The sequence below is a fragment of the Pelmatolapia mariae genome, linkage group LG18 (genome assembly GCF_036321145.2).
Source record: "Pelmatolapia mariae isolate MD_Pm_ZW linkage group LG18, Pm_UMD_F_2, whole genome shotgun sequence".
NCBI lineage: Eukaryota > Metazoa > Chordata > Actinopteri > Cichliformes > Cichlidae > Pelmatolapia > Pelmatolapia mariae.
In genome coordinates, this window is record NC_086243.1 from 4,392,377 (window position 1) to 4,417,500 (window position 25,124).

The 25,124-nt window shown below is 41.3% G+C and overlaps 1 protein-coding gene across 2 annotated transcripts in view; it reads right to left on the reverse strand.

Annotated features, from left to right (window-relative positions):
* Nucleotides 1–25,124, reverse strand: part of brinp2 (bone morphogenetic protein/retinoic acid inducible neural-specific 2) — a 268,975-nt gene that overhangs the window by 144,964 nt on the left and 98,887 nt on the right. Inside the window, exons 1-2 of one of the 2 annotated variants that reach the window (XM_063462360.1) lie at nt 18,569–18,670; nt 12,540–12,992 (exon numbers count right to left, since the gene is read on the reverse strand). In XM_063462360.1, the coding sequence (XP_063318430.1) occupies nt 12,540–12,925 (386 nt within the window). In that variant the 5' untranslated portion in view covers nt 12,926–12,992; nt 18,569–18,670. Of the gene's footprint in view, nt 1–12,539; nt 12,993–18,568; nt 18,671–25,124 lie in introns of those variants that run through there. The other variant, XM_063462358.1, reaches the window with a different exon arrangement.

Here is a 25,124-nt window from a genome sequence, read left to right on the forward strand (position 1 = left end):
TGGAGAGTGAAGCATTACAACTCTTAACAACTTGGTGCGACAAATGCAAATGGTCCACGTTAATGCTAGTTTGTTTGCATAGCATCTATGCCAAGAAAAAGAAAGAAAAAAGAAGCACAAGCCAAAAACTCTGCAACTCAGAAAAAGAGGCAGATTCTCCCAAAGATGGCATCATATGACAACCTGTCCCACTTATGTCATAAAACTTTCACCTGTCATTTCACACTACACTTCCCCTTCATCTGTAAGTGATGCTGTCATTTCCATTTGATTCAAGTTGATGCAGAGGGATATGGAAAGGAGGAAAAGACAGCAGAGAGAGGAAAAAGAGAAATGTATAAAGATTGGAAAGCACTGTCATTTTGTATTTCATAAAAGAATGTTTGAGGGAGAAAGCACAAAAAAAGGAACTGGTCAACTAAAAGAAACTTTGGTTAAAGGCATTTCAAATCTCCCGCTGTCCAAGTGACCCGGGGAGAGGGAGGGAAAGAGACGAGCTGAGTGTAAAGAACTGCAGACCAGCTGGTGACAAATCATCATACACTGCCACAAAGAGAGAGGACAGAAAAGAGCAGTTGCATGTCTGTATAACACAGTCACCATCAACTCTTATAACAGCATAAGAACAAACAACAAAAAAACGCCACGAGTGATTGGAATGGATCATCTTCAGGCACGTCTACATTAGCGACAGAACAAATGGTGGTGACAGCTTTCATGGCTACGAGCTTGGAGAATCTATTTTTAAAGAGCTGGAACGGAGGGGAAGGAAACGACAAGGCAAAGTAAAAAATCGGAATATAAATATAGATGTAATCCAAGTTGAGGAAATCGAAATTCAAATTGCAGCCTCAGCAGACACAGTGTGCATCTATCAATTTTGGTATTAAATTTGGAATAATGATAATGGTGACAGGGGCCAATATGAACTCTGGACCTGGCACAGGACTACACTGCATCATTTATAGAGCACATAGTGAGAACCTGCTGGCTTAGCATACAATTTCCTCTCAGCAAGGAAACTGTCAGGCCCAAAATGGTGTTCATTGTCAGGGGAAATTTAATAGGAAGCCTATACACAAGACTGAATTTTCTTCTTCTGTACAATTATGTGACGTTAAAGATATCAATAACAAATAAAACATTTTTAACTAAAGTGCTATCAAATGAAGCACTGACAAATAAGATAGAAAGTCTTCCTTTGCTAATGTTTCACCTTCATTGTGCAGAATGACATATGCGTACACTTTACAGCAGGTACAAGTAACACGGATGTTTATAGGAATCAGTGATGATACAATCACTCTTTGGCAGGTGTTTTTGACCTGACTATAAAACACATACACTCAGCCCAAGCTTTAAAAAAGACACTGCACTTGATCTCTACTGCCCTAATGCCTGAAATCAGTGAGATTAATTAAACTATAAACATCACAAGTAGTTTATAATAAAAAATAATAATAAGAAGAAGAATGACATCGGCAGTTTTTTTTGAACTGTAATTCGTTACTGCCCCATGTGAAGTTGTTTTGGACACTAACTACAGAAACTTTCAGCTGCCCCACTATGTGTTTCATCATATTATTGTGGCAAAACAAGTGACTAATAAAAGCTGAGTTAGTAATTGCTAGGTTGTTTAGCATTAACTCTACTGCTCGGGTTTATATTTGTAATTTTTCATTAAGCTTGGTGAAATAATAATACATTCTAGTCTATTTTTTTTTAAGGAAATGACTGTTAACAGTACAATGTATGTGAATTGTAGACCAAATCAATGTCGAATCATTTTGGCTAGTTGTTTACAAAGAACCTAAAGAGGACACGCAAAGGGCTGGTGTGACAGAAGAATATCCTAGGCATAGAGAGACATGGAGAAAGATGATCCACTTTGGCGACCCCTGAGCACTGAGAAGGAGACAAATAAGATGGGGAAGAAGAATACGAAAAGTGAAATTGAGAGCTCCAGTAAACAGCTAACAAATGCAAGTTCAAGGTTTGGAACTGATCTTTTATCTCCTTTATTTGAAACAGGATAATGAGAAAACAGGCCTCGCCTAGCCGTGAAACTGCTTGTCACCCAACGTCCAATTAAAAATGGCTGTAAACAGTCCATGCAGTACTTTTGTTAAACCCTTGAATTAAAGCTGAAAGTCTACACTTCAGTCACGCTTTGATTTAAAATTCACTGTGGCGTTGTACAGAGGCAAAGTTACAAAAACTGTGTAATTGTTTAAATACTTCTAGGCCTAATCATATCAATCCAGTTCTGAGGCTGTCTGTCCAATGTGGGCATTTTTAAACTTCAGACAAATATTAAACCCTAAATTCTGATAAGGTCGTTTTGTAATCTTTTGCCCGCAGCTCAGCTTTATGACCTTCATGCAGCTGCACGCATAACTGAACACAACATAAAGGGATGTAAAGAAACACTGCCAGAGAAAGGCTTTGAGGCTACTTTGTGTTACAGAGAAGAGCTTCTAGGCTTCACCTTTTCAGACCAAGTGGTTACTGATGAGAGTTAAAAAAAACAAACAAAAAAACGTGGCCCACCAGGCTGAATTTTAAAGCCCAAATCATGCAAATGGGACTAGTAAATATGTGGTTGCTAAGCTTCTGTTTTTACTACTATTGTTACCAAATAAGCTGGCAGGAGATCCGAGCAGTGTAATGTTTGGCTAGAGCTAAAAATGTATTTATGCAATACAATTACTGTACCATACTTATGTAATAGTTCAGATTAAAAAAAACACAGGTGACATCTGGTAAATGGACTGGTTCTTATATAGTGCTTGTCTACTCTACTTGAGCACTCAAAGTGTTTTATACAACATGCCTCATTTACCAACGCACCTTTTTCTATGCCTCTACTTTCAATCTAACATTCACACATCAATTTACACTTTGGAAATGCAGACTGGAGCAGGCAAGGAACAAACCTCAAACCTTCTTATTAGTAGATTACTTGCTCTACCTTTTGACCTACAACCACCCTGAATAAAAACACATATACCCTAAGAAGGGTAAGGACTGAATCCTACAGATACAATCTATGGGTCCTTAAAACTGACACACTAAGCCTTGGTAAAATTGCAGTGTCCATGTGCATGCTGCAATCGTAACTTTTTCATTTAGACTATCTGGGCTTATTTCCGACAGTAAATCTTGCATGAAACAGTTAAATTGGAGGATGGGGAAGACCATTCCCTTCTCATGTTTCTGCTGTTTTATTTATTTTAGAAATATTTCTGATGCTGCAGTTCTTGAGGCTGACTTTTTGAAGTACATTTTAAATGTTAAAAAATAATTTTACCACTTCATGTTTTGTTAGCTGAGCTGTCAGGAAAGCCATAATATCTTTCCACTTCACTAATGTTTGTAGGGCTAGAAAACACACACACACACACACACACATGTGCGGGTTTGCTATCCTCGTGGGGACATCCCATTGACATAATGCTTTCCCTAGCCGCTTACCCTAACCCTAACCATCAAAAATGAATGCCTAACCCTGACCCTTACCCTAAACCTAACCATAACCTAATTGTAACCCTGACACTAAAACCACATTTTGAGTGTGAAAATTGCTTTCTACCCCGTGGGGACCTGGACTTGGGTCCCCACACACACACACACACACACACACACACACACACACACACACACACAGTAATTGATTGATTAATTGCAACCTGTGTACCACACAGTCAGAATTCTAACTGGGGACCTGGACTTGGGTCCCCACGGTGCAGAAAGCCCCCACCAGTATAGTAAATGTCAGGTTGTGGTCCCCACCAGGATAGTAGAAACCCGTACACACACACACACACACACACACACACACACAGTAATTGATTGATTAATTGCAATCTGTGTACCACACAGTCAGAATTCTAACTGGTTTGTAAGGGATCAAATACTTATTTCACCAAATATAGTATATACACACACAAAGGTATATTGAGTGTGAGAGCAGCTAACCTGAAAGACAGGATCATGGAAGCCTGGCCCCTCCGTAGCCGATTACCATGACAACATGAAGTCACCTCTGAAGGTGTACTAGAAGATGTGAATGCAGCATTACAGACAATCCCTACTTCGATCATCACTGAAATCAACTAGCTGATCTACACCACGGCAGCAGTGATGACAAAGACGCTTGGCTACAAGATGAACAGCCACAAGGAGCAGTACCCTCCACGGAGAAAGAGACTAGAGGTCAAAATCAAGGTAGCACGGAGGGAAGCCAACTATCAGAAATGCAGAAAGGTGCAATAAAGAGAAGGGTGCCTAAGAAGTACAGCAAGCTGTCCATACCTGAGGCCTTGGAAACTGCCAAGCAAAGACTCACAGCCTTGGCCAGCCGCTTGAAGAGGTACACCCGAGAGCTTGAAGGCAGGAAGCCAGCTGTACTCCACTGAATCATCCAACTATCAGTAGCAGAGGAACAATATGAGAACAGCACCACCGAGGCTGAAGACAGAGCAATGTTGGAAGAGGATATGGGAGAAGGACACAATCCATAACGGCAATGCTTAGTGGCTAGTGGATCTCAGTGCAGACCACAGCAACCTCCCTGAACACGGTCCAGTAATCATCACAGTGGCAGACAATCAAGAAAGGGTCTCCAGTATGAAGAGTTGGATAGCACCAGGGCAACATGGTTCATGCCTACAGGCTGAAGAAGCTGACTGCACTCCATAACCATCTGTCAGCACAAATGAACCAGTTGCTAGGTGATGAGAGACACCCAGAATGGCTAACTGAAGGCGGAACAGTCCTGATCCTGAAGGATCCCCAGAAGGGACCAGTCCCATCCAACTACCAGCCAATAACCTGCCTCAGTACCACATGGAAGCTCCTATCAGGCATCATAGCGGCTAAGATGAACAGGCACATGGCTCAATACATGAGCAGGGCACAGAAGGGAATTGGGAAGAATACCAGAGCGAAACACCAGCTACATGAGCAGCTCCTGGTGGACAGAGCAGTCACCCGAGACTGCAAGACTAGGCTGACCAACATGTGCACTGCCTGGATTGAACACAAGAAGGCCTATGACTCAATGCCCCACATCTGGATCCTGGAATGCCTAGATCAACAGGACCCTAAGAGCCTTTATCAGGAACTCAATGGGGATGTGGTGGACAACACTAGAGGACAGCTTCAAGCCCCTAGCATAACTCAGCATCAAGTGTGGGATCTACCAAGGAGATGCTCTGTCCCCACTGCTGTTCTGCATAGGCCTCACCCTCATTCTTGCTGATCGGAGTTTCTTGCTGATCAGAGCTGGCTTGGCCCTGGCTTATCGAAGAATTAAGGAAGCGGAACCGGCTGTTCAAACCCCCACAAGGCTGCCCGCTGGAATTGAAAGGATGGGACGAGGCGTGAGTTTCTTGAAATGGGTCATTGAGTGCAGCACGGATGAGATCTTGGAGAACCGCACGGCTGCCGTGAATACTCAGAACAAGACCTCTGAGTGCAAACTGATTACATCTGGAGGGGCTCGCTCGGAATAACACCTCTGGGCGCAAATTGATCACATCTTGGGAAGCGCACCGCGGTCGTGAGTTCTCAGAACCTGCTCTTTGACCACAAGAATGACAACACCACGGAACGTAAGTTTGGATAACATCATAGAAAGCTCACGGCTCTCCAACGAGAGATTGAGAGACCAGTGTTGGACTGTTAGAACAGCTTTGAAATTCTTATGAGTTGTTCGGACTAAAGTAAAAACCATCATCATTTCATGCGGAGACCCCTTCGGCTGGCGCCGCAGCTGACGGCGCCAGCTGCGGTCTCAAGGCTGGAGCTGAACAACAACACCCTGATACGGACTGTGTTTAGACTGTTCTTCCCATTCTATGCAAGGCCACCTGGGTTGGCTGGAAGACTGTTTACTTAGCCTGGCAGGGCGAAGGACACTGTCTCAGCTGAACTCTGGACATACACACACACATGCACACAGACATATATATACATGCAGATATACACTCATCCCCCCTCCCCCCTCCAAACGCCTTCGACGCTTATTCCCTTCCGATGCTGACGGTGGATCATGGAGACCAGCACATAGGCTGCAGGCCCGGATGTACTGTCTACATTGGATGTCTCTCACCCTTTACCCATCCCTGTTGCTTGTCATGTGTTTCTTTGGTGTATTAAGAGTTTCTTTTTTCATGTGCTATGTGCAGAGGTGTTTTTTTCTGTTCTCAAACTGATCTCCCTGTTGGAGCTCAGTCTGGGGGGAGTTATTTTTTTCTCCTTATCTTTCCTCATGTTGTGCTTTTCCATGTTATACCCCTCTGACCTGTCTTCCCCATGTGATGTTTGTGTAATGTATGTATGGTCGGATGGGTAAGACGGCGCTGGCACGGCTGGCAGCCTTAACCCAATTTCCCTCGGGATGAATAAAGTATAATCAATCAATCAATCAATCAATTAGTGAGATCATTGACAAGACTGGCTACAGATACCGACTACAGATGGGAGCAATCGTCACCCCAAGTCCAGCACCCTGAGGTTGTATGCTAAGTGGAAAGAAGGAGGCCGGGGACTGGTGAGTATCAGTACCACAGAGGAGCAAGAGGAGAAACCATTGTGGAAGGACAGGCCCCTGCACAGTATGTACAGATACAGTGTCTTGCAAAAGTATTCAGCCCCCCTTGAACTTTTCCACATTTTGTCACATTACAGCCACAAACATGAATCAATTTTATTGGAATTCCACGTGAAAGACCAATACAAAGTGGTGTACACGTGAGAAGTGGAACGAAAATCATACATGATTACAAACATTTTTTACAAATAAATAACTGCAAAGTGGGGTGTGCGTAATTATTCAGCCCCCTGAGTCAATAATTTGTAGAACCACCTTTTGCTGCAATTACAGCTGCCAGTCTTTTAGGGTATGTCTCTACCAGCTTTGCACATCTAGAGACTGAAATCCTTGCCCATTCTTCTTTGCAAAACAGCTCCAGCTCAGTCAGATTAGATGGACAGCGTTTGTGAACAGCAGTTTTCAGATCTTGCCACAGATTCTCGATTGGATTTAGATCTGGACTTTGACTGGGCCATTCTAACACATGGATATGTTTTGTTTTAAACCATTCCATTGTTGCCCTGGCTTTATGTTTAGGGTCGTTGTCCTGCTGGAAGGTGAACCTCTGCCCCAGTCTCAAGTCTTTTGCAGACTCCAAGAGGTTTTCATCCAAGATTGCCCTGTATTTGGCTCCATCCATCTTCCCATCAACTCTGACCAGCTTCCCTGTCCCTGCTGAAGAGAAGCACCCTCAGAGCATGATGCTGCCACCACCATATTTGACAGTGGGGATGATGTGTTCAGAGTGATGTGCAGTGTTAGTTTTCCGCCACACATAGCGTTTTGCATTTTGGCCAAAACGTTCCATTTTGGTCTCATCTGACCAGAGCACCTTCTTCCACATGTTTGCTGTGTCCCCCACATGGCTTGTGGCAAACTGCAAATGGGACTTGCTGCCTGCTGCAGCATGTATTTACCTATCTCCTATAAATCAATGTTTATACTTTTCATCATTAACATTCATTAACAGTCATTAGTGCACATGGTCAAACTTCATGACATTAATTTTCAGACCTTCTGTCCTCAGTAATAGTAACCCACATAGCAAAACTGGTATGGCCCGGATCTGGCCCACACAATGTGCTTACACGTGACCCACATACCGCAAACAATAACGGCCCTTTGGTGGACCAGATCTGGTTTCCTAGTGGTGGCCCACACATTTGCCAGCACAAGGCAAGTTGCAGACACACTGCTGGCCCTGTGCTGGCCCAGAACAGTTTCAGCTCTGGCCTCAGATGTCAGCCTAATGTGTACCTGAATCAAGCCATGTAATAACAACATGTGCAAGAACATAATAGCGCATAAGGAACAAGACAAAGCTCTGTTCTTATGGTTTTCTGTTAACAATGGCTTTCTTCTTGCCACTGTTCCATAAAGGCCAACTTTGTGCAGTGCACGACTAATAGTTGTCCTATGGACAGATTCCCCCACCTGAGCTGTAGATCTCTGCAGCTCGTCCAGAGTCACCATGGGCCTCTTGGCTGCATTTCTGATCAGCGCTCTCCTTGTTCGGCCTGTGAGTTTAGGTGGACGGCCTTGTCTTGGTAGGTTTACAGTTGTGCCATACTCCTTCCATTTCTGAATGATCGCTTGAACAGTGCTCCGTGGGATGTTCAAGGCTTGGGAAATCTTTTTGTAGCCTAAGCTTGCTTTAAATTTCTCAGTAACTTTATCCCTGACCTGTCTGGTGTGTTCTTTGGAGTTCATGGTGTTGTTGCTCCCAATATTCTCTTAGACAACCTCTGAGGCTGTCACAGAGCAGCTGTATTTGTACTGACATTAGATTACACACAGGTGCACTCTATTTAGTCATTAGCACTCATCAGGCAATGTCTATGGGCAACTGACTGCACTCAGACCAAAGGGGGCTGAATAATTACACACACCCCACTTTGCAGTTATTTATTTGTAAAAAATGTTTGGAATCATGTATGATTTTCGTTCCACTTCTCACGTGTACACCACTTTGTATTGGTCTTTCACGTGGAATTCCAATAAAATTCATTCATGTTTGTGGCTGTAATGTGACAAAATGTGGGAAATTTCAAGGGGGCCGAATACTTTTGCAAGCCACTGTAGAGGAAGTGGCTGACATCCAGAAATCCTACCTGTGGCTGGACAAAGCTGGACTGAAAGATAGCACAGAGGCACTAATCATGGCAGCACAAGAACAAGCTCTGAGCACAAGATCCATAGAAGCTGGAGTCTACACAGCAAATTCAAAAGTGTCAAATGTTTTGGTGTTAGTAGACTTCTTGCAAAAGTAGAGTTAATTTTACTCTAAGTAGAGTCACATTCTTTTAATGTAACTCTGAGGTGTAAAATGATAGTAGTTAAAATCGAGTGTTAAAAATTAGTGTTTCTATGTCAAATCTGGAGGTGTTACAATGGAAACATTAACTCTTGACCTCTTAACTCCGAACTCCTCGAGGGGCTATGACACTAATAGAGTAAATTCACAGACTCCGCCCCCAGCACCACAGATTCCGATCCAAGCTGAAGTGAAGCCGTTTCAGAACATTTTGTTCTACATATTTGAGTTGTTTGCCATGCTTGGTAAGTCATTTTTTGTGACATTGTTTCAATTATTATTATTAGCTTTTACTTCTGTGGCTTTTTGGAGTTGAGACAAAGCTGTGTGAAAGGCATTAGCCACGTTGCTCTGTGATAGCATAATAATCTGTTTTAGCTAGCTGAAATGTATTGTCTGCGGGCAAATAGTACAGCCTTGAAAAAAAGCTTGCATATGAATTTTCATTCAAGCTTTTGGTTAACTTAAATGCACCTAAAACAATGTCTAGATTGTGAAATGTTGGTATAATGGTGCTACTTCAAGCCTGAAAACGATCTCCCACAAAAAGAACGAGCAAACAGCAGTAGCAGATGTCCTGACTGGGTTGTACGTTTAGATCCCTCCAGAGTTTTGTACACACGGTTTAGGTAAAAAAGATTGAGTTTTTAAATTTAGTTCAACATTAACTGTTGTCTGTGTTCTTCAGTTGTTTGAGAGAGCACCATTTTAACAAACATGTTCGGGTAGAATATTGCCTTTAAATATGGGCATTGGATTCATATCTGGAATCTTTTGGGGAAATACAAATTATAGCTCAAAAATGATTCTTTTTTTTTTCTTTTCTTTTTTTTACTGTGCTGCAATTGATTACCAGATTATTTGTGCAATTAATTAGTGCACAACTATTTTTTATTGAATCTCCACACAGGATATGCTTGTGAAGGTGGAATATGGGGGAGAGCAGAAGTGATGAATGGAGGACATGCATATTGTATTGAAGAAAAGAACAATGAGCATGCTGTTGCATTTACCTATGTCAGACCGTTTGATAAACAATATTCTAATGAAAGTGAGAACATGTACATTGCTCCATATTGTTACATGTTTCAGAAAATGTTTTGAAATTGTAGTGCACAGTTCAAAATAAATGTTTTTCAAAAACCATTGCCTCTTTGTAATAAATGTTTATTTCCAAAGGAATTTCTAGAAGTTCAGAAGAGTACAATTCAGACTTTTTAGAATTAATTAGAAGATAACTCTTATGTAGTTAAACTAGAATACTCTGTGAGAGTTAGTATATAAACTCTTAACACCTAGTTAGGATTAATAAGTGTTAAATTATCAACTCCAGACAGATTTGGTACTTAACACTAAATCAGAGTTAACGTACCAACTCTCCAATAAGAGTTAAATTAACTCTCTCTGGTGTGGACCCATATAGACACTTTAAAAGAGTTGAAATCAAATCTGACAGTGTTAATTTGGACATGCTGGATTTGCTGTGTACCACACCAGGCAAGACCCCAGGTGCAGACTGTGTAAAGATGCCCCTGAGAAAATCCAGCACATAACAGCAGGGTGCAAGATGCTAGCAGACAGGGCATACATGGAAGGCTATAACCAAGTGGCCGGCATAAAATACAAAAACATCTGTGCCGAGTATAGCCTGGAAGTCCCGAGGTCAAAATGGGAGTCACTCCCTAGGGTGGTTGAAAATGTCCGAGCTAAGATCCTGTGGGACTTCCAGATACAGATGGACAAAATGGTGATGGCTAACCAAACGGATATAGTAGTGGTGGACAAGCAGAGGAAGACACCCACAGTGATAGATATCGCGATACAAATGACAGCAACATCAGGAAGAAGGAATGCGAGAAGCTGGAAAATACCAAGGGCTTAGAGAAGAGCTCGAGAAGATGTGGAGGGTGAAGGTAACAGTGGTCCCAGTACTTGGTGCAGTGACCCCAAAGCTAGGTGAGTGGCTCTATCAGATCCCAGGAACAACAGCCGAGATCTCTGTGCAGAAGAGAGCAGTCCTAGGAACAGCAAAGACAGTGCACAGGACCCTCAAGCTCCCAGGCCTCTGGTAGAGGACCTGAGCTTGAAGGATAAACCGCCCGCAGGGGTGAGAGGGGAATTTTTTATAGCTTCATTTAATGTGTCCATCTGTGCTGTGTCCACCTGTCAAAATGAACTGTTACTCGTTTATATCTTCAGATATTATATTGACAGTATTTTAAAAAACGCTTGCTATATTCTGGCAGACAAAATGCATTATCCATTCCCTCTGATCCATGTTTAGCCACTGTTTAACAGATTCAGCTAAGAGCATGTTTTGTTTCGATAAATTTGCAAAGACTGCATATATCACAGCTAGGCTTACTTTAAAATAACTTTCCCTCAAGATAAAGACATAAAATGTGTCAAAACCATTCATTTGACATTAATTAGCTAATTAAATGTCTAAACTGGAGGCAAGAACTCTAATCTGCTATAATTAGCTGTGTTCAAAAGTATGAGTTTCTTTCTTTCTGTTTACTTTCAATTGGCCACAATCCTGTTCTTTCATGAAAAATAAAGAGATGCTGGAAAGTCTAGTAATATAGTTTGATTTTCACCCATTTACTTGACATTTTGAAGTGGTTCATGAATTGTGATTATATGTTTTATTGGTTAATGCCCGCTTTCATTTTTTCAGTCAGCATTTGGCTATTCAATCTTTTGTTTAGTATGAACTTTGTGCTGAGTGTTGACATAAAAACAAAATCTCTCCATAATCATCTGGGGTAAAATTGTCCAGAAACATTTTCCTTCAAAGACACTGGTCAACTGGTCATCTCAAGAGAATCAGAACACATAAATGTGCACTAGCTAACAGTAAAATGGATTTTAAATTCACAGTCACCTAACCCTTAGGCAGCTGAAGAAAAAATGTACATCCAAAAAAAAACAAACCTTTCTTCTTCACTTTCTTCTTTGAGAATTTCGGCAGAAGTGAAATAACTTTAGACTACTTCCACAGGAAGAGCGATATGAGCATGTGCAAAGCAAGTTCAAATACAGGCGTGTTGGGTTAATTGGTGGTTCAAAATGATGTGAATGAAAATGTGAATGGGTCTGTCTGTGTTAGCCCTGTGATGGACTGGTGACCTCTGTCACTAGCATCCCTGAAACACTTTTTAACCATATGGATAAGTGTTAAGGATAGAAAAAAGGGGCACAGAAGATTCTGTGTCAATATAAAATGACAAAACATAAAATCCACTTTTGAAATAGTCCACTTAAAGAGCACTTCAAGGAAGAAACAGAGCTAGTGATTGCCTGTACAGTACATCAGCCAAGAGCATGCGATGTTGCAACATTTTAGAACAGCATTTTAAAGAAGTTTGAACATTTGAACAGCAAGCTGAAGCAATTTAACAGAGCTGTAAAAGTAGAACAGCTGGTAGATACAAAAATCTTTGCAGATAAAAAAAAGAATTATTTAAAAAAATGAAGATGCAGGAAGGAAGAATGAAAAAGACAAAGTCACACCTATTTGTCTGCACAAAAGACAAAGAGAGTCTGTACATATTATATGATATGACAGAGAAAAATGGTCTCACTAAAAAACCCCACGCACTAGCCAGCGCAGATCCCTCTCACCTGTAAATCTTGTATCTGGTAGAAAATCCCTGCTGGAACCTCTCTCTGAACTCGGTGTACTCAGGACACCTGTGGAAAGGGCCCTTCTCTGACAGCAGCCAGTCCAGCTGCCCTCCGCTCTGCCTTGTGCTAAAACCCCATGGTGAGGAGCCAGAAGGGGATGTGGAGGAGGAGGAAGATGACGAAGATGAGGGGGACGAAAGGGATCCATGCAGCACCTTTCCGCCATGTCCCCCGCTGCCCACCTGTTCAGCTTGGGTAGGCCACGGCAGCCATAATAACATCCACGGCAACCATAGGAGCATCAAGGATGACGCCAACCATCTAGCAAGGCAGGCGGAGCCATGGGAGCACCTCTCTCTTCTCATTGGCCAAGGAGTCGCCATGGTCCCAGTGGTGATGTACTAGGGCACCTGGGACCGGCATTTCTTCTGACAGTCACCTCCCGCTGGCCTGAATGAAACGGAGAAATGATAGCATGCTGAAACATGTTTTGTAGTAGGAAGGAATTTCTGTTAATTCATAGCTTGTTGTCATTGACAGACATTGTTGTCCATATATTGTGATTATGAAGGCAGCATAATGCCCCTCTAAGTGGTGTTGACAAAGTTAACATCAATCAAATCAGTGAGAGCGTTTTCATGTCTACTTTGAATGTTGACATGAAAGATATTCTCTGCATGTCTAAAGACACACATAATTATTATGAATAACCATGATCAAATACTAAATGGAGGTTTGCTGTTGCTCATACAGGGAAGTTCAATTATCATGAAACTGTATTTACTGCACTGCTTATTGAAACTGTCATTCTTCTTAAATGTGGACAAAATCCAGGTTGTGTTTCCTTTGCTTCTGTATATACTTGGCCACATAAACATATCTTATATCTGTCTCTTATAGCCGCGTTGACCACAAAAGCATAACATCTGTTTTCAGGGCCTTAGAGCAGGGGTGGGCAATCTCAGTCCACGAGGGCCGGTGTCCCTGCAGGTTTTAGATGTGTCCTCGAACCAACACAGCTGATTTAAATGGCTAAATTAGCTCCTCAACATGTCCTGAAGTTCTCCAGAGGCCTGGTAACGAACTAATCATGTGATTCAGGTGTGTTGACCCAAGGTGAGATCTAAATCCACACAGATCAGGGGTCATGCTTAAACACGTGCATGTTATGCCTGCCACCATTACTATGGGTGTGAGAAGTTCCTGTTGCAAATTTTTCAAAGGTCACAGACAACAGAGGACTTTCTGACATACAACTTCAATTCAGTTTAAATGAGTTAATACAGAGAAATTGCACCTTTTCAACATCTGGCTAGAATGCATCCCTGATTTCAATCCCTCTTTTAGGCCTCAGCAATACCATTAGCTTTTTTTGCTATGAGAGCTATCCAACCCACAAAAGATGCACAAGTGTTTGAGTGTGCTTAAATGCCTACACATTAATCTCACAATTAGTTTTGAGATATACATCACTAAACCTAAACAAATTTGCTTTTATGTGGAAATTATCAACTTATTTTTATAATAGCTTTACTATTTCAGTAAGCGTTACACTTGCATGGTGTAAGAATTTGGTTGTTAACAGTCATGCACAGTTTGTTTGTTTTTTTCCATATCAAAATATTTCCATTTTTATTTGTTTGTTTTTTGTTTTTGGATTAATCCTTTGTATTTCTTGGGATTTTACTATCTTTGGTGGGTGCTGAAAAAAGTGCCTAATGGAACAATTGGCACACAGTAACAAGTGTTCTATTTTTTGGAGCTGTTTTGTTTGACACCATAATGGGCTTCAGGAACAGTCTAGCGACTTCTTAAAGGTGCAGAAACATACTGTTTCCTTTTCTGGTAAATAGATGTGGAAAGGGGCATGTGAAATTTCGTGTGAGAATAAAACTTCAGGACTGGATTCATTTCAATTCAATTCAATTTTATTTGTATAGCACCAAATCACCATAACAGTTGCCTCAAGGTGCTTTATATTGTAAGTTAAAGAACAAGAAAGACAGAGAAAACAAAGAAAAAACTCCAACAATTAGGAAGCACTTTGGCAACAGTGAGAAGGATAAACTCCCTTATAACAGGAAGAAACCTCCAGCAGAACCGGGCTCAGGGAGGGACAGCCCTCTGCTGCAATCGGTTGGGGTGAGGGGAGGAAGACAAGACAGTGGCATGCTGTGGAGGAGAGCCAGAGGTTAACAGTGACTAATGATCAATGGATGATCCGACCTGCTGCAGCATGTATTTACCTATCTCCTTGAAATCAATGTTTATACTTTTCATCATTAACATTCATTAACAGTCATTAGTGCACATGGTCAAACTTCATGACATTAATTTTCAGACCTTCTGTCCTCAGTAATAGTAACCCACATAGCAAAACTGGTATGGCCCGGATCTGGCCCACACAATGTGCTTACACGTGACCCACATACCGCAAACAATAACGGCCCTTTGGTGGACCAGATCTGGTTTCCTAGTGGTGGCCCACACATTTGCCAGCACAAGGCAAGTTGCAGACACACTGCTGGCCCTGTGCTGGCCCAGAACAGTTTCAGCTCTGGCCTCAGATGTCAGCCTAATGTGTACCTGAATCAAGCCATGTAATAACAACATGTGCAAGAACATAATAGCGCATAAGGAACAAGACAAAGCTCTGTTCAGACAATGAATGGACTGATTCTTATACACCCCTTTATCTACTCTCCCAGTTTAATCAAAGTGTTCTCTACAACATGCCACAGTCACACACTTTCTCTAAACTGAGTGCTTCCTAACTACATTTATACTCTTGACATGCAGACTGGGGAAGCCAGGGATCGAACCACTACTCTTCCAATCAGTAGGTGATCTGCTCTACCTCCTGAGCTACAGCCACCCAGTGGGAAACATCAGTAAACCCTCACTAGGTTTTGGATAAAGTGTACACTCATAAACCTGTCAAACCTGCATTTGAAACATTGGCTACCACAGCAGTATAGTATTGCAACATGGCATTTGGGTCTTCTAACTAAAATAGAAAAATAGGAACATAAATAGTGCCATCATTGCCAGACCTGGCCAACATCTGGTTGACATACACCCTGCCATGACACCAGTGCCAGCTTGATGCCAGATCCAGGGTAGACCTGTTTTCTATGAGCCTAGGCCACATAAACCAAACCACAATCAGGCCAGATATGGCATGCCGTCACATAAACAGTGCCATCTACGCCAGGCCTGGCCCATATCTGGATGACATACCTCTTACCATGCCAGAAGTCAGCCAGCAGTGCCGGCTTGATACCAGATCTGGCCCAGACCAGTCTGCTATGTGGGAATGTATGACTGCATATTCACTTTGGGGGACACATGTTTGCAGCCCTAACAGGCTTATGGTCACCTAAACCAACTGTGGGAATCTTTTAATCTCATTCAAGTCTGTTAACCTTGATCTTGTTTTGTCATGTGGTTTTATAACATAGATCATGCTGTAATTGTGGATAATGTTTTAACTCACTTGTATGCTTTCAATCTGTGGTCCCTACAACTGTAGGAGGTTCAGCTCTTCCACAGATACACTACAACACTACAGCTCTTTCCTCTGCTGCTCACAATCTGGGTGTTCAAGAACTCAGTGTTTCTTTTCATGTGTTCTGTACTTGTGCTTTCGATTTGGCTCCACCACTCAGAATGAGATTTAAAACTCATCCCTGGCTTAATGAACCTGTTAGGGCTGTCAGGAAAGAGAGGAGAGGTGAACACAGCTGGAGGAAAGCTCCAAGTGTCATTAGAAATTAGCCTGCTCTTTTTCTTTGTGCATGCTTAGTTTAAGTCAAATTATTATACCATATCTTTTCATTTCTATGCAGATGATTTAAAATTGTATTTACCTGGAAATCACTTTTCCATATGAAGGGTCAATAAGTGCATTTTCATTTTTTGACTTCCCACTGTTAGTTGAGAGATTAAACAATACCCTGGGCTTTTAAACTCCTTTTATGAAAACACAGGTTAAGAACCTTGGAATAATCTTTGACACAAATTTGAGGTGGTGCGGGCATCTGACAAGAATGCCTCCTGGTTGAGGTGTTCTGGGCATGTGCCACCAGGAGGAGGCCCAGGGCAGACCCAGGACACACTCTCAGCTGGCCCCGGTGTTACCCCGGATATTCTGGAGGAGGTGGCTAGGCAGATGGAGGTCTGGGCTTCACTGCTTAGGCTGCCCCCCCATGACCAGCCCCAGATAAGCAAAAGAAGACACATCAACAATTTGAAATGTTACCACTTTAAAAAAAATTGTGGTCAAGAGCAGCTTCTTTGAGCTCAGAACAATCTTGACACTAAAATCCTTTTTAAAACCTTCTGATCTGGAAAGGGTTGAGCATGCCTTTGGTACAAAACTAAATTACTGGTATGACACCAAGGGCACAAAAACTCTGCATCCACAGGAATAAGGATTATCCCCAGGAAGTCCTTATTGGACTGCATATTATTTCGATTTACTGCCATGATTCAGTGTTAATACAAAAAGGAGTGTGACATTTATGCAGTGAGGTGGAAAGAAAAGGTGTGGAGAAAGCCTGGCCGTTAAGAGCATTTGGATTCAGCAGAAAAAACATATTTCCTGAGCTTGATATGAAATTTAGGATCCTTAGCATATTATACAAGTGCAATATCATGGATGCTGTATGTAAGATATTAAATGTGAATGATATCAGCTACAAGTCAAAATCAGGTAAAGATGTGTTTAATCCCATAGTAAAACAAACCGTTGCACTGATCACAAGATGTAAGCAGCAAGGAAGAAATAATACAATTTTGTATTTGTACAGTTTCTTCAAGGGATTGATTTTTTTTTTCTTTTGACTTGTTGAACATTGGTTTAAATGCTAGTGAAGGGTAAAGCCTCTCACTTGTGTGCTATTGCCTGTGCATTTAGCCATTCATTTATATACTTTATGAATTATACAGAGCCACACAATGAATCTGACCCAGGAGAGCTAGGCGCTCTGCAAAAGCAGCTTTTGTAATGGTGCTAATGTGATTTTAGCTGAAATCTTCCTTTCAGCGTACTGTAGGTTTACTGAACTGTAGACAGTTCAGTAAAATGGAAGTATTTATTACAAGCCAAAAGACACCTCTCACAAGCTTTGAATAATTTCTGAATGAAACATTTTGAAAAAAGCATCATTGCTGTCATCCAAGCACTTGATATTTGAAAATTTAAAACCACAGATTGGTTTCATAACACAGCTAATGTACAAATAAAAGCTATTTTGAAATAGCCATGAAAATGGAAACATGGGCTTCTAAAATGAAATGGATCTCTGCTATGTGACTCTGTAACCTTATTTTATAGTAACTTTTTGAAGGACTGAAAGCTAGTAATACATCTGATGGGGATAGTCCCACGACAGTGGCATGCCTGACTGCTTTCAGTTTCTTCATGATTTGTGTGTTTGGACAAGCATGTCATCACCTGCCTCCATACAGAATCGTAGGCATTAGCAGTGTAGGCCACACTGCAGTTCAAGTGTGATTTCCCAGCATCTAACACCAAACAGCTCTTTCTAATGAGGCTTTCATTTATTCAGCCCAGGAGAAGGCACAGTGCTTTGACACTGTCTTTAAGGTGACACTTTGAAAAGACTTCACAGTGCCCTTCAAAAGAGTCGAGGTTTGCTCTTCATTTCGGCGGTAATGACTAGCAGGACCGCCGGGTGGAGTCTTTAGGGACAAATCAGCATTTCAGAACGGATATGTAAAGCAGCGGAGGAGGTGCTTTAAGTGGATTGGGATCTCAAGTATTCCCTGTTTATCTCACAAACAAATTAGAGAATTAATTTCACGTAGATAAATGCAGGCTTAGACATGAAAAAACAATACTCAGGGTACTGCATTTTTAATTTTCACCCACTGCACCAGGAGATTACTGCAGTTTGAAAAGGCAATTAGCAAAGTCATCTGTCAAACGAATGTATTTATGCAACTAAAAGCAGGATGAAAACTTGATGAATAGGATAGTCTGCTTATGCTGTTTCTTGTACCGTTTGGCCCAGAGGTAAAGCCGGTGTGCCAGATTTCTTGTTTTCTTATGTCCTGAGAGAGGCCCAGTTGTCTGTTTTGAAACGAGTCAGTCAAGCATTCTGAGCCTGAGTGCCTGTTTGGAAAAAAGAAGAAAGAAAGAAAAGAAAAGGAAAATTCTTCTATATAGTTAGAGTTACAGACGTAACTAATTCCACTGCCGACTAAAGAACAGTCCAATAGTACAGATTTTACAGCTAAGCATAAAGAGTGGTGGGGGAAATACTTACAGTTCAGTCACAACCACTGCAGTGAAATTCAGATTTTTGTTTCAAACTACGGTACATTGGGTTCTGTTGTTGGACCACAGAGATTTTACACAGCAGCAGCAAGAACAGATCAACAGACCATCAGTGCAAACAAATATGACACTGATTAAGTCAGATATAGCATAAAGGAAGCAGCTGGTTTAGAGTTGGATTGTGTAGCAGCTGTGGCTAGGTTAGAGAAGCTCCCTATATAAGAGTTGCAAATTGAATGTGAGGGCCTGCACCGAGGCGAGCTTGATCTGCCAGGATTGCTGATGAGCTTGACTTCATAGATCTGCCTGAACTAATGCCCTGGTAGATTAAATATCTTTCCACTCCTAATAAAACTTACTGTTGTTGAAGGTAGCACAGTCACAATGCCACGACTGCATGGACACCTTCTGAACAAACCCGTTTTTGTGTGTAATTCCATCTCTGTGCCAACTTTTCTGTGGATTATAAAGTGTCCTTTTTATAACTGTAGTTTTGCTTCTATACGGTGGCCCTGAGAGGTCAAGTGCAGAGCAACCTGAGAAACACTAGCAAACAGAAAAAGCACTTCAAAAGCACACAAAACAAAAAACATGCTGCACTGACACACACTGAAAAAAAGAAGAGGATTCATCGGTGTTGTGGGGGAGAAGAACACAGTAAGTGTCCTTTTCAGCTTGTCTCAGTACAATCCACAACTGTTGTGTCGTTTTATTAATTTGTGAGGTTTTATTTCTTTCTCTTCTTTCTTCTTCTTTCTCCTTACATTGTGTTTTGTATGCTTCTGCAGTGTGTTTTGCTATTATCTGGTGTTTTCTTTGGTTGCACCGCATTCGACCTCTCAGGGCCGTCTACTATTGTAATATCCCTTTTTTGTTTTTGTTTTAAAAACAAAACATTAATAAGCTATAAGGGCTTTTAAAAAAGCTTTGAAAAAAAACATAGTATTAAAATATCGTACTATTTAAAAATGAACCATATATATACAAAAAATAAAGTAACAATACTGTATATGAGAACACAGTAATAATGCTACAAATGACAATATAGCAATAATACTGTTAACAAGAAGATAATGCTGCAAATTACAATACTGCAACATTAACGTAAACGTTTTTTACAGTAGCTTACTGTCATCCAGCTACCACTGTAAAAATATATAGCAGCTCTTTTACTGTGTTTACTGTGTATAACGAGTGTTTTGTGGTTTTCTAAACTGCATATCTGAATAAAATCTTACCTCAGCTGAATATATTGGAGTAATGTGAAAGAAGGAAGGCTATAGTCACTTCTCCAGTTACTGATTGGTACTTGTTGCCTGTTAAATCAGCAGTACTGGAAAGTAAAAAAAAGTACTTTGCAATTTGGGTGAGCAAAACCATGGCGATATTTTCATAGTCAAGCTGCAGAATGGAGAATTCTCTCAGCTTGTGCAGTTGTTTACTGGTACAAGAAAATCAGATCAACCATTGAACATGTCTGTGAATGTGTCTGTGCAATGCACAGTGTACAAGTGCAATGTACTATTCAATAGTTGGTATTGTTGATTTTACTATGAAAATGGGGAAATGCAGAAGTAAATATCACTTATGTAACAGCCACACTGTATATGAAACTGGGGTAATACTTACAAGCTACACACTCTCTGTAGAATGTTTGACAGGAATATTTACTACACTGGTTATTTTAACAAATACCTACTACCCACAAATCACAAGGCAGATGACAGGGATAATGTTTAGGGACTTTGACTTTAGAGGATAGGTTTTGTGGCAGAAGTTCTTGGCATCAAAAGGCCAAAAGGGCACTATTTACTGTTTCCTTCAATCTGCACAGCTTAGTCACTGCAAGACAACATTGCACTAGAAGAACAAATATTGTTCAGAAAACCAAAAAGCTATACAATGTCAGTAAAAAGAATACCATCGGACACGTTGCGACTTGGCTGTACAACAACATTTTACAACACTTAAGTTTGAATATGTAAACAACTGTAATAGAAACGTCAGCGCAAATGATGTGCAGGACCAAATGATTTTCATATTGGGAATTCTTAGGTACCCAGTAAGGGACAGTTTTATTATAAGTATGTCTAATATCCTGAAAGTCTGTTAACATCTAAATAATCTTACGGTTTACAGTAGTATTAGTATAATTATTAATTACATTTTGCATATGAAAACATGAATAGAGTAAGAGTTTTCTCTGTACCACGATCAGCTGATCAAATGTTTGACTGGTACTGTGTTTGTGGGAAATCCAGGAGAAAAAGTTTTATTTGTAAACTGAGGAGACATTCTGTCATGTAAATATAGAGCCCTAAAATTTAATCACAACACATGACAACTTAATTAACTAAAAATGGAAAATGGACTTTTAGACACTTGGTTGGTAAGATCGTCCTTTGGAGAATTTTTATGAATATAAAGACAGCTCATACATACATGCTGGCAGTGATATTGATTCAGAGAAAAAGAAATGCAATAGTCTTCCACTCCAAGGAGCTGTGAGATTTGCCTTTCAAATGAAGTTCTGTAACTTCTTAAAACACCACCTCTCGCAGAAATAAGTGTTCGTCGTTACTGCCAGGCCTCCTTCTCCTCTGAGACTCACTTACTAATTATAAAATGCATAAAACATGCTGCAAATGCCAGCGAGACAATAGAGGGAAATTGTGAATTTTCAGCCCTGACATTTAATGTACGCCTTGCATTATTCACATACCCTTTGCGTATTTACCCTTCTCTGTAACCCAACCTAGAGGAGCGGAAGGTAAGTGAAGAAGGCATGGACATTTCGAATCCATATTGGAAGGAAAGGAGGGAGCCGCGGAGGATAAGGAGGGGTGTGAGGGCATCCAGGTGGAATGGAAAAATCGACCACGTGTCGCGCTTAAATAACATCTCAGAGATGACAGCAGAGTCAAGGGGGAACGAGGCTTATGTTTATTGGATTTTTTTTTTTCATCCCATCTACTGGGCTTAGCGGGCAAAGAGTGTGTTGCTCTACTGTGTTTGCACTAAACTGGAGAAAGAAAAGGGGGGAAAATGAGAGACATAGGGAAACCTGGGAAAGACAAGAGAGACTGGAAAAGGGACAGGCGTTCTCGCAGGGGAACATTTATCTGGGAAAAAAGGCGCTCTTTGAGAGAAAGCAGCAGAACTTTCTCCTTAAACTTGCCACCTAGCTGCAGAGTGACCGAGGCAAAGGCTGAGGTGAAAACGGTTTGACCTCCTGACTCATCTAAGTAATTTGTGCTCCAGTTGGGAGGGCAGAGAATTATGGGAGGGAGCCAGTGTCCCAGCTTTTTTTCTTTTTATTTCTGAGTCAGACAAAATGCAACTATCATTTTTCTCTGCAGCACAGAACCTAAATGTGCAGCAGAATTCATCAGCTTGCTATCTGTGTACTGCAATTACCACAGCTGGGATTCCTTATTGGATCTGACACACATATGTGTTTCATGGTCCGTTTGTAGCTGTGTGTGTGTGTGTGTGTGTGTGTGTGTGTGTGTGTGTGTGTGTGTGTGTGTGTGTGTGTAGAATCTGAGCTGGTTTTTGTCTGTGTTTGTGTGTGTATATGCTGCCAAGCACCTGGCCAGGCTCTTGGCAAACATTAAAGCAGGTGGAGGTCCATCAGCATTGGAGGCCAGCTGTATTCCTCAACCCCAGCAGCTCACTACTCACCTTTCAGCATTTATGCGAGTCAGCAGCAATAGCTGACCAGCTGCACACCTGCTCCTACCCTGCCTTGTTATTCGGGCTCTGAGACCTGGAGGAGGGGGAGGGGGTTGGGGATTTGGGGGGTTGTGGCGGCAAGAAAGCTAGCGGCGGAGAACTGATCCTAACAAAACAGGATGACAGTCAGAGAGATATAAACAGGGAGGTTAAGAGAGAGAGAGACGCAGAAGGACAGACAGATGAATACGATGGAAGAGACATAAAAGAGAGGAAGAGAAAGCCAGAGACAGAGAGCAGCATACTTCTACACTTTGATGTGGGAGCTGAATAGTAAACACCGGCTGGAGTCCTGCGTGTACATTCACCAGACTGTCTGTCAGTATAAAGTGTGCCTATAGCTCTATCGCCTCCATGTTACCTGTACTGAGATCTCACTCACCAACGTCGGCCTACTTCAGACTGCACCTACCTGTTTCTCACCTACACAGTAAGCCTGTCCTGCAGCAGTGGAAAGATATTATGGCAGTATGGCTGGGATAGGGTAGGGTTGATTCTGTATTTAATTATTTTATGAGCAATTGAAAATCAAGCTGAACCTCAGCAGAATAACCTGGCAGCGTTCAATGAAATTAATATGGTGTGATGCCTACCCAAATCTTATTAACATGTAGAGTTACTTACAATACGGGAGCTGTTTACATGATTTTCTATGTAAGGCATAATATGCTGAAAAGTTATCCCCCCTTTAAGCAAACTTCCGTCTGACTGGCTGTATGGAAAGTATGGGAAGGCATAAGGAAAAAGTCAGCTTTAATAAAATGAGATTTATGCTCTAATACTGTTGCTCAAACACATTTCATAATTAAAAAAATAAGCAAAATATTATTTGTCAACATGAGAAGATATTTAGGACATAAATATTCTGAAATCAGCTGGACGAATTTGGATGGAACATGAAAATCCATCAAAGTCTTCCCACTCACCAAAGCCAGGCACTCACTGGGCTCCATATCCTCAGCATCTATTTTACAGACCTCTGCAATCTGTCCACATCAAATATGCGTCTTCAACTGACCTCTATTTTTCATTCAGTAGGTTTGTCTGTTTGTGTGTGTGTGTGTGTGTGTGTGTGTGTGTGTGTGTGTGTGTGTGTGTGTGTGCGTGCATGCTGTAGTTTTTAAAGGAGCTTCCTAACAATCCCCCCCCCCCACAAAAAAGAGAAAAACTACATGATTTTAAGAAAGACATCATGCACAAGCTAACGCCTACAAGTAGCTGTAGGAGGCATTCTCAAATCCGTCCCACTCCCTTTCTTGACTAACAAAAACTTGTTAACAGTCTAAGGACATAAGAATGATTATGGATTAAAAGAACAAATGTGACCTGCAGTTAAAAAGTATGTTGGATTAATCAAATGAGAACAAAGAGAAAGGGGGTGTTAAAGGGCATCTGATTAAAAATAGAGAAAGCGTAATAATGTAATTGGCTTTTTCTCAGACTCCCAGTGCCTACAGGCTGAGTCGGGTTTTGAATAAGCAGGTGGTGGGAACTCCCCTATGCACAACACACACACACACACACAACTGGATTATGAAGCAGCAGAGCCAGCAATAATGTCAGTGCACAGCATAATGCCAATAATGTCGGGAGACACACTCTGATGGCCTGTGGTTAGAAACTGGAACCCCTACAAATTATATGCTGTGTTGGCTTCCTGTGTGTATGTGTGTTTGTGAGTTAATGTTTCTGTGCAGTACATTTTACATCCATGTGTGTTAGTGTGTGTGTATGATTGTCTTATCAGTGCATTCTCTGGCCAGTTTCCAGCTAGACAAACAAACAGCCATATGGTCAATTAAGGCCCATCAATACCTCTGTTAACATCTATACCAGCTGATAATTAAGAAAACAACAGCCTGTCAGCAGCACGCTCTGCTGAAAGTCATTTTGCCCCTAGTTACATACCTCGCCCACTCATCTGTGTTAGAAATGTTAGAAAATGCTGCTTTTGTTAACAACTTGCTCAGTATGACACACCGTGGCCGGGTTCATCCTCCCAGGCGACCCTCATGGCCAAAAATTGCGGTTGGTCTCCTTTTGAACCCCACTATGCACCTTAATTATTCCTCCCAGGTCTACCTGAAACGATTAGCTGATTAATCAGTTAGCCTGAAAATGAAATGGCAATGTATTTGCCAACAATAATTTAAGTCGTGTTTTTCATGGGAAAAATGTGACTTCTCTAATCTGAATATTTGCTGGTTCCAAATGTTTTATGACTTTGGAGTCAGGTAAATAAGGTCTCCTTTTTTCACTTTGTCTGAGTATTTAAGGAAAATACTTGAAGTTAATGGCTACTGGCCACTGCAGGTAGCTTTTGAGTTCTTCTCTAATTACATTTCTTTGCAATGACACAACCATGCATGAGGGTGACTGTGTACTAATTACTTGACACAGAGGTAAAGTAAATTCATTAAACACAACTTGTTAAATTATCTAATCATTGACATTGTGGTAAAATTACAGTAACCAATAATGCATACAGTGTTTATTGTAAAAGGACATGTCTGGAGTTTGGGATAGTAATAAATCACCTTGGT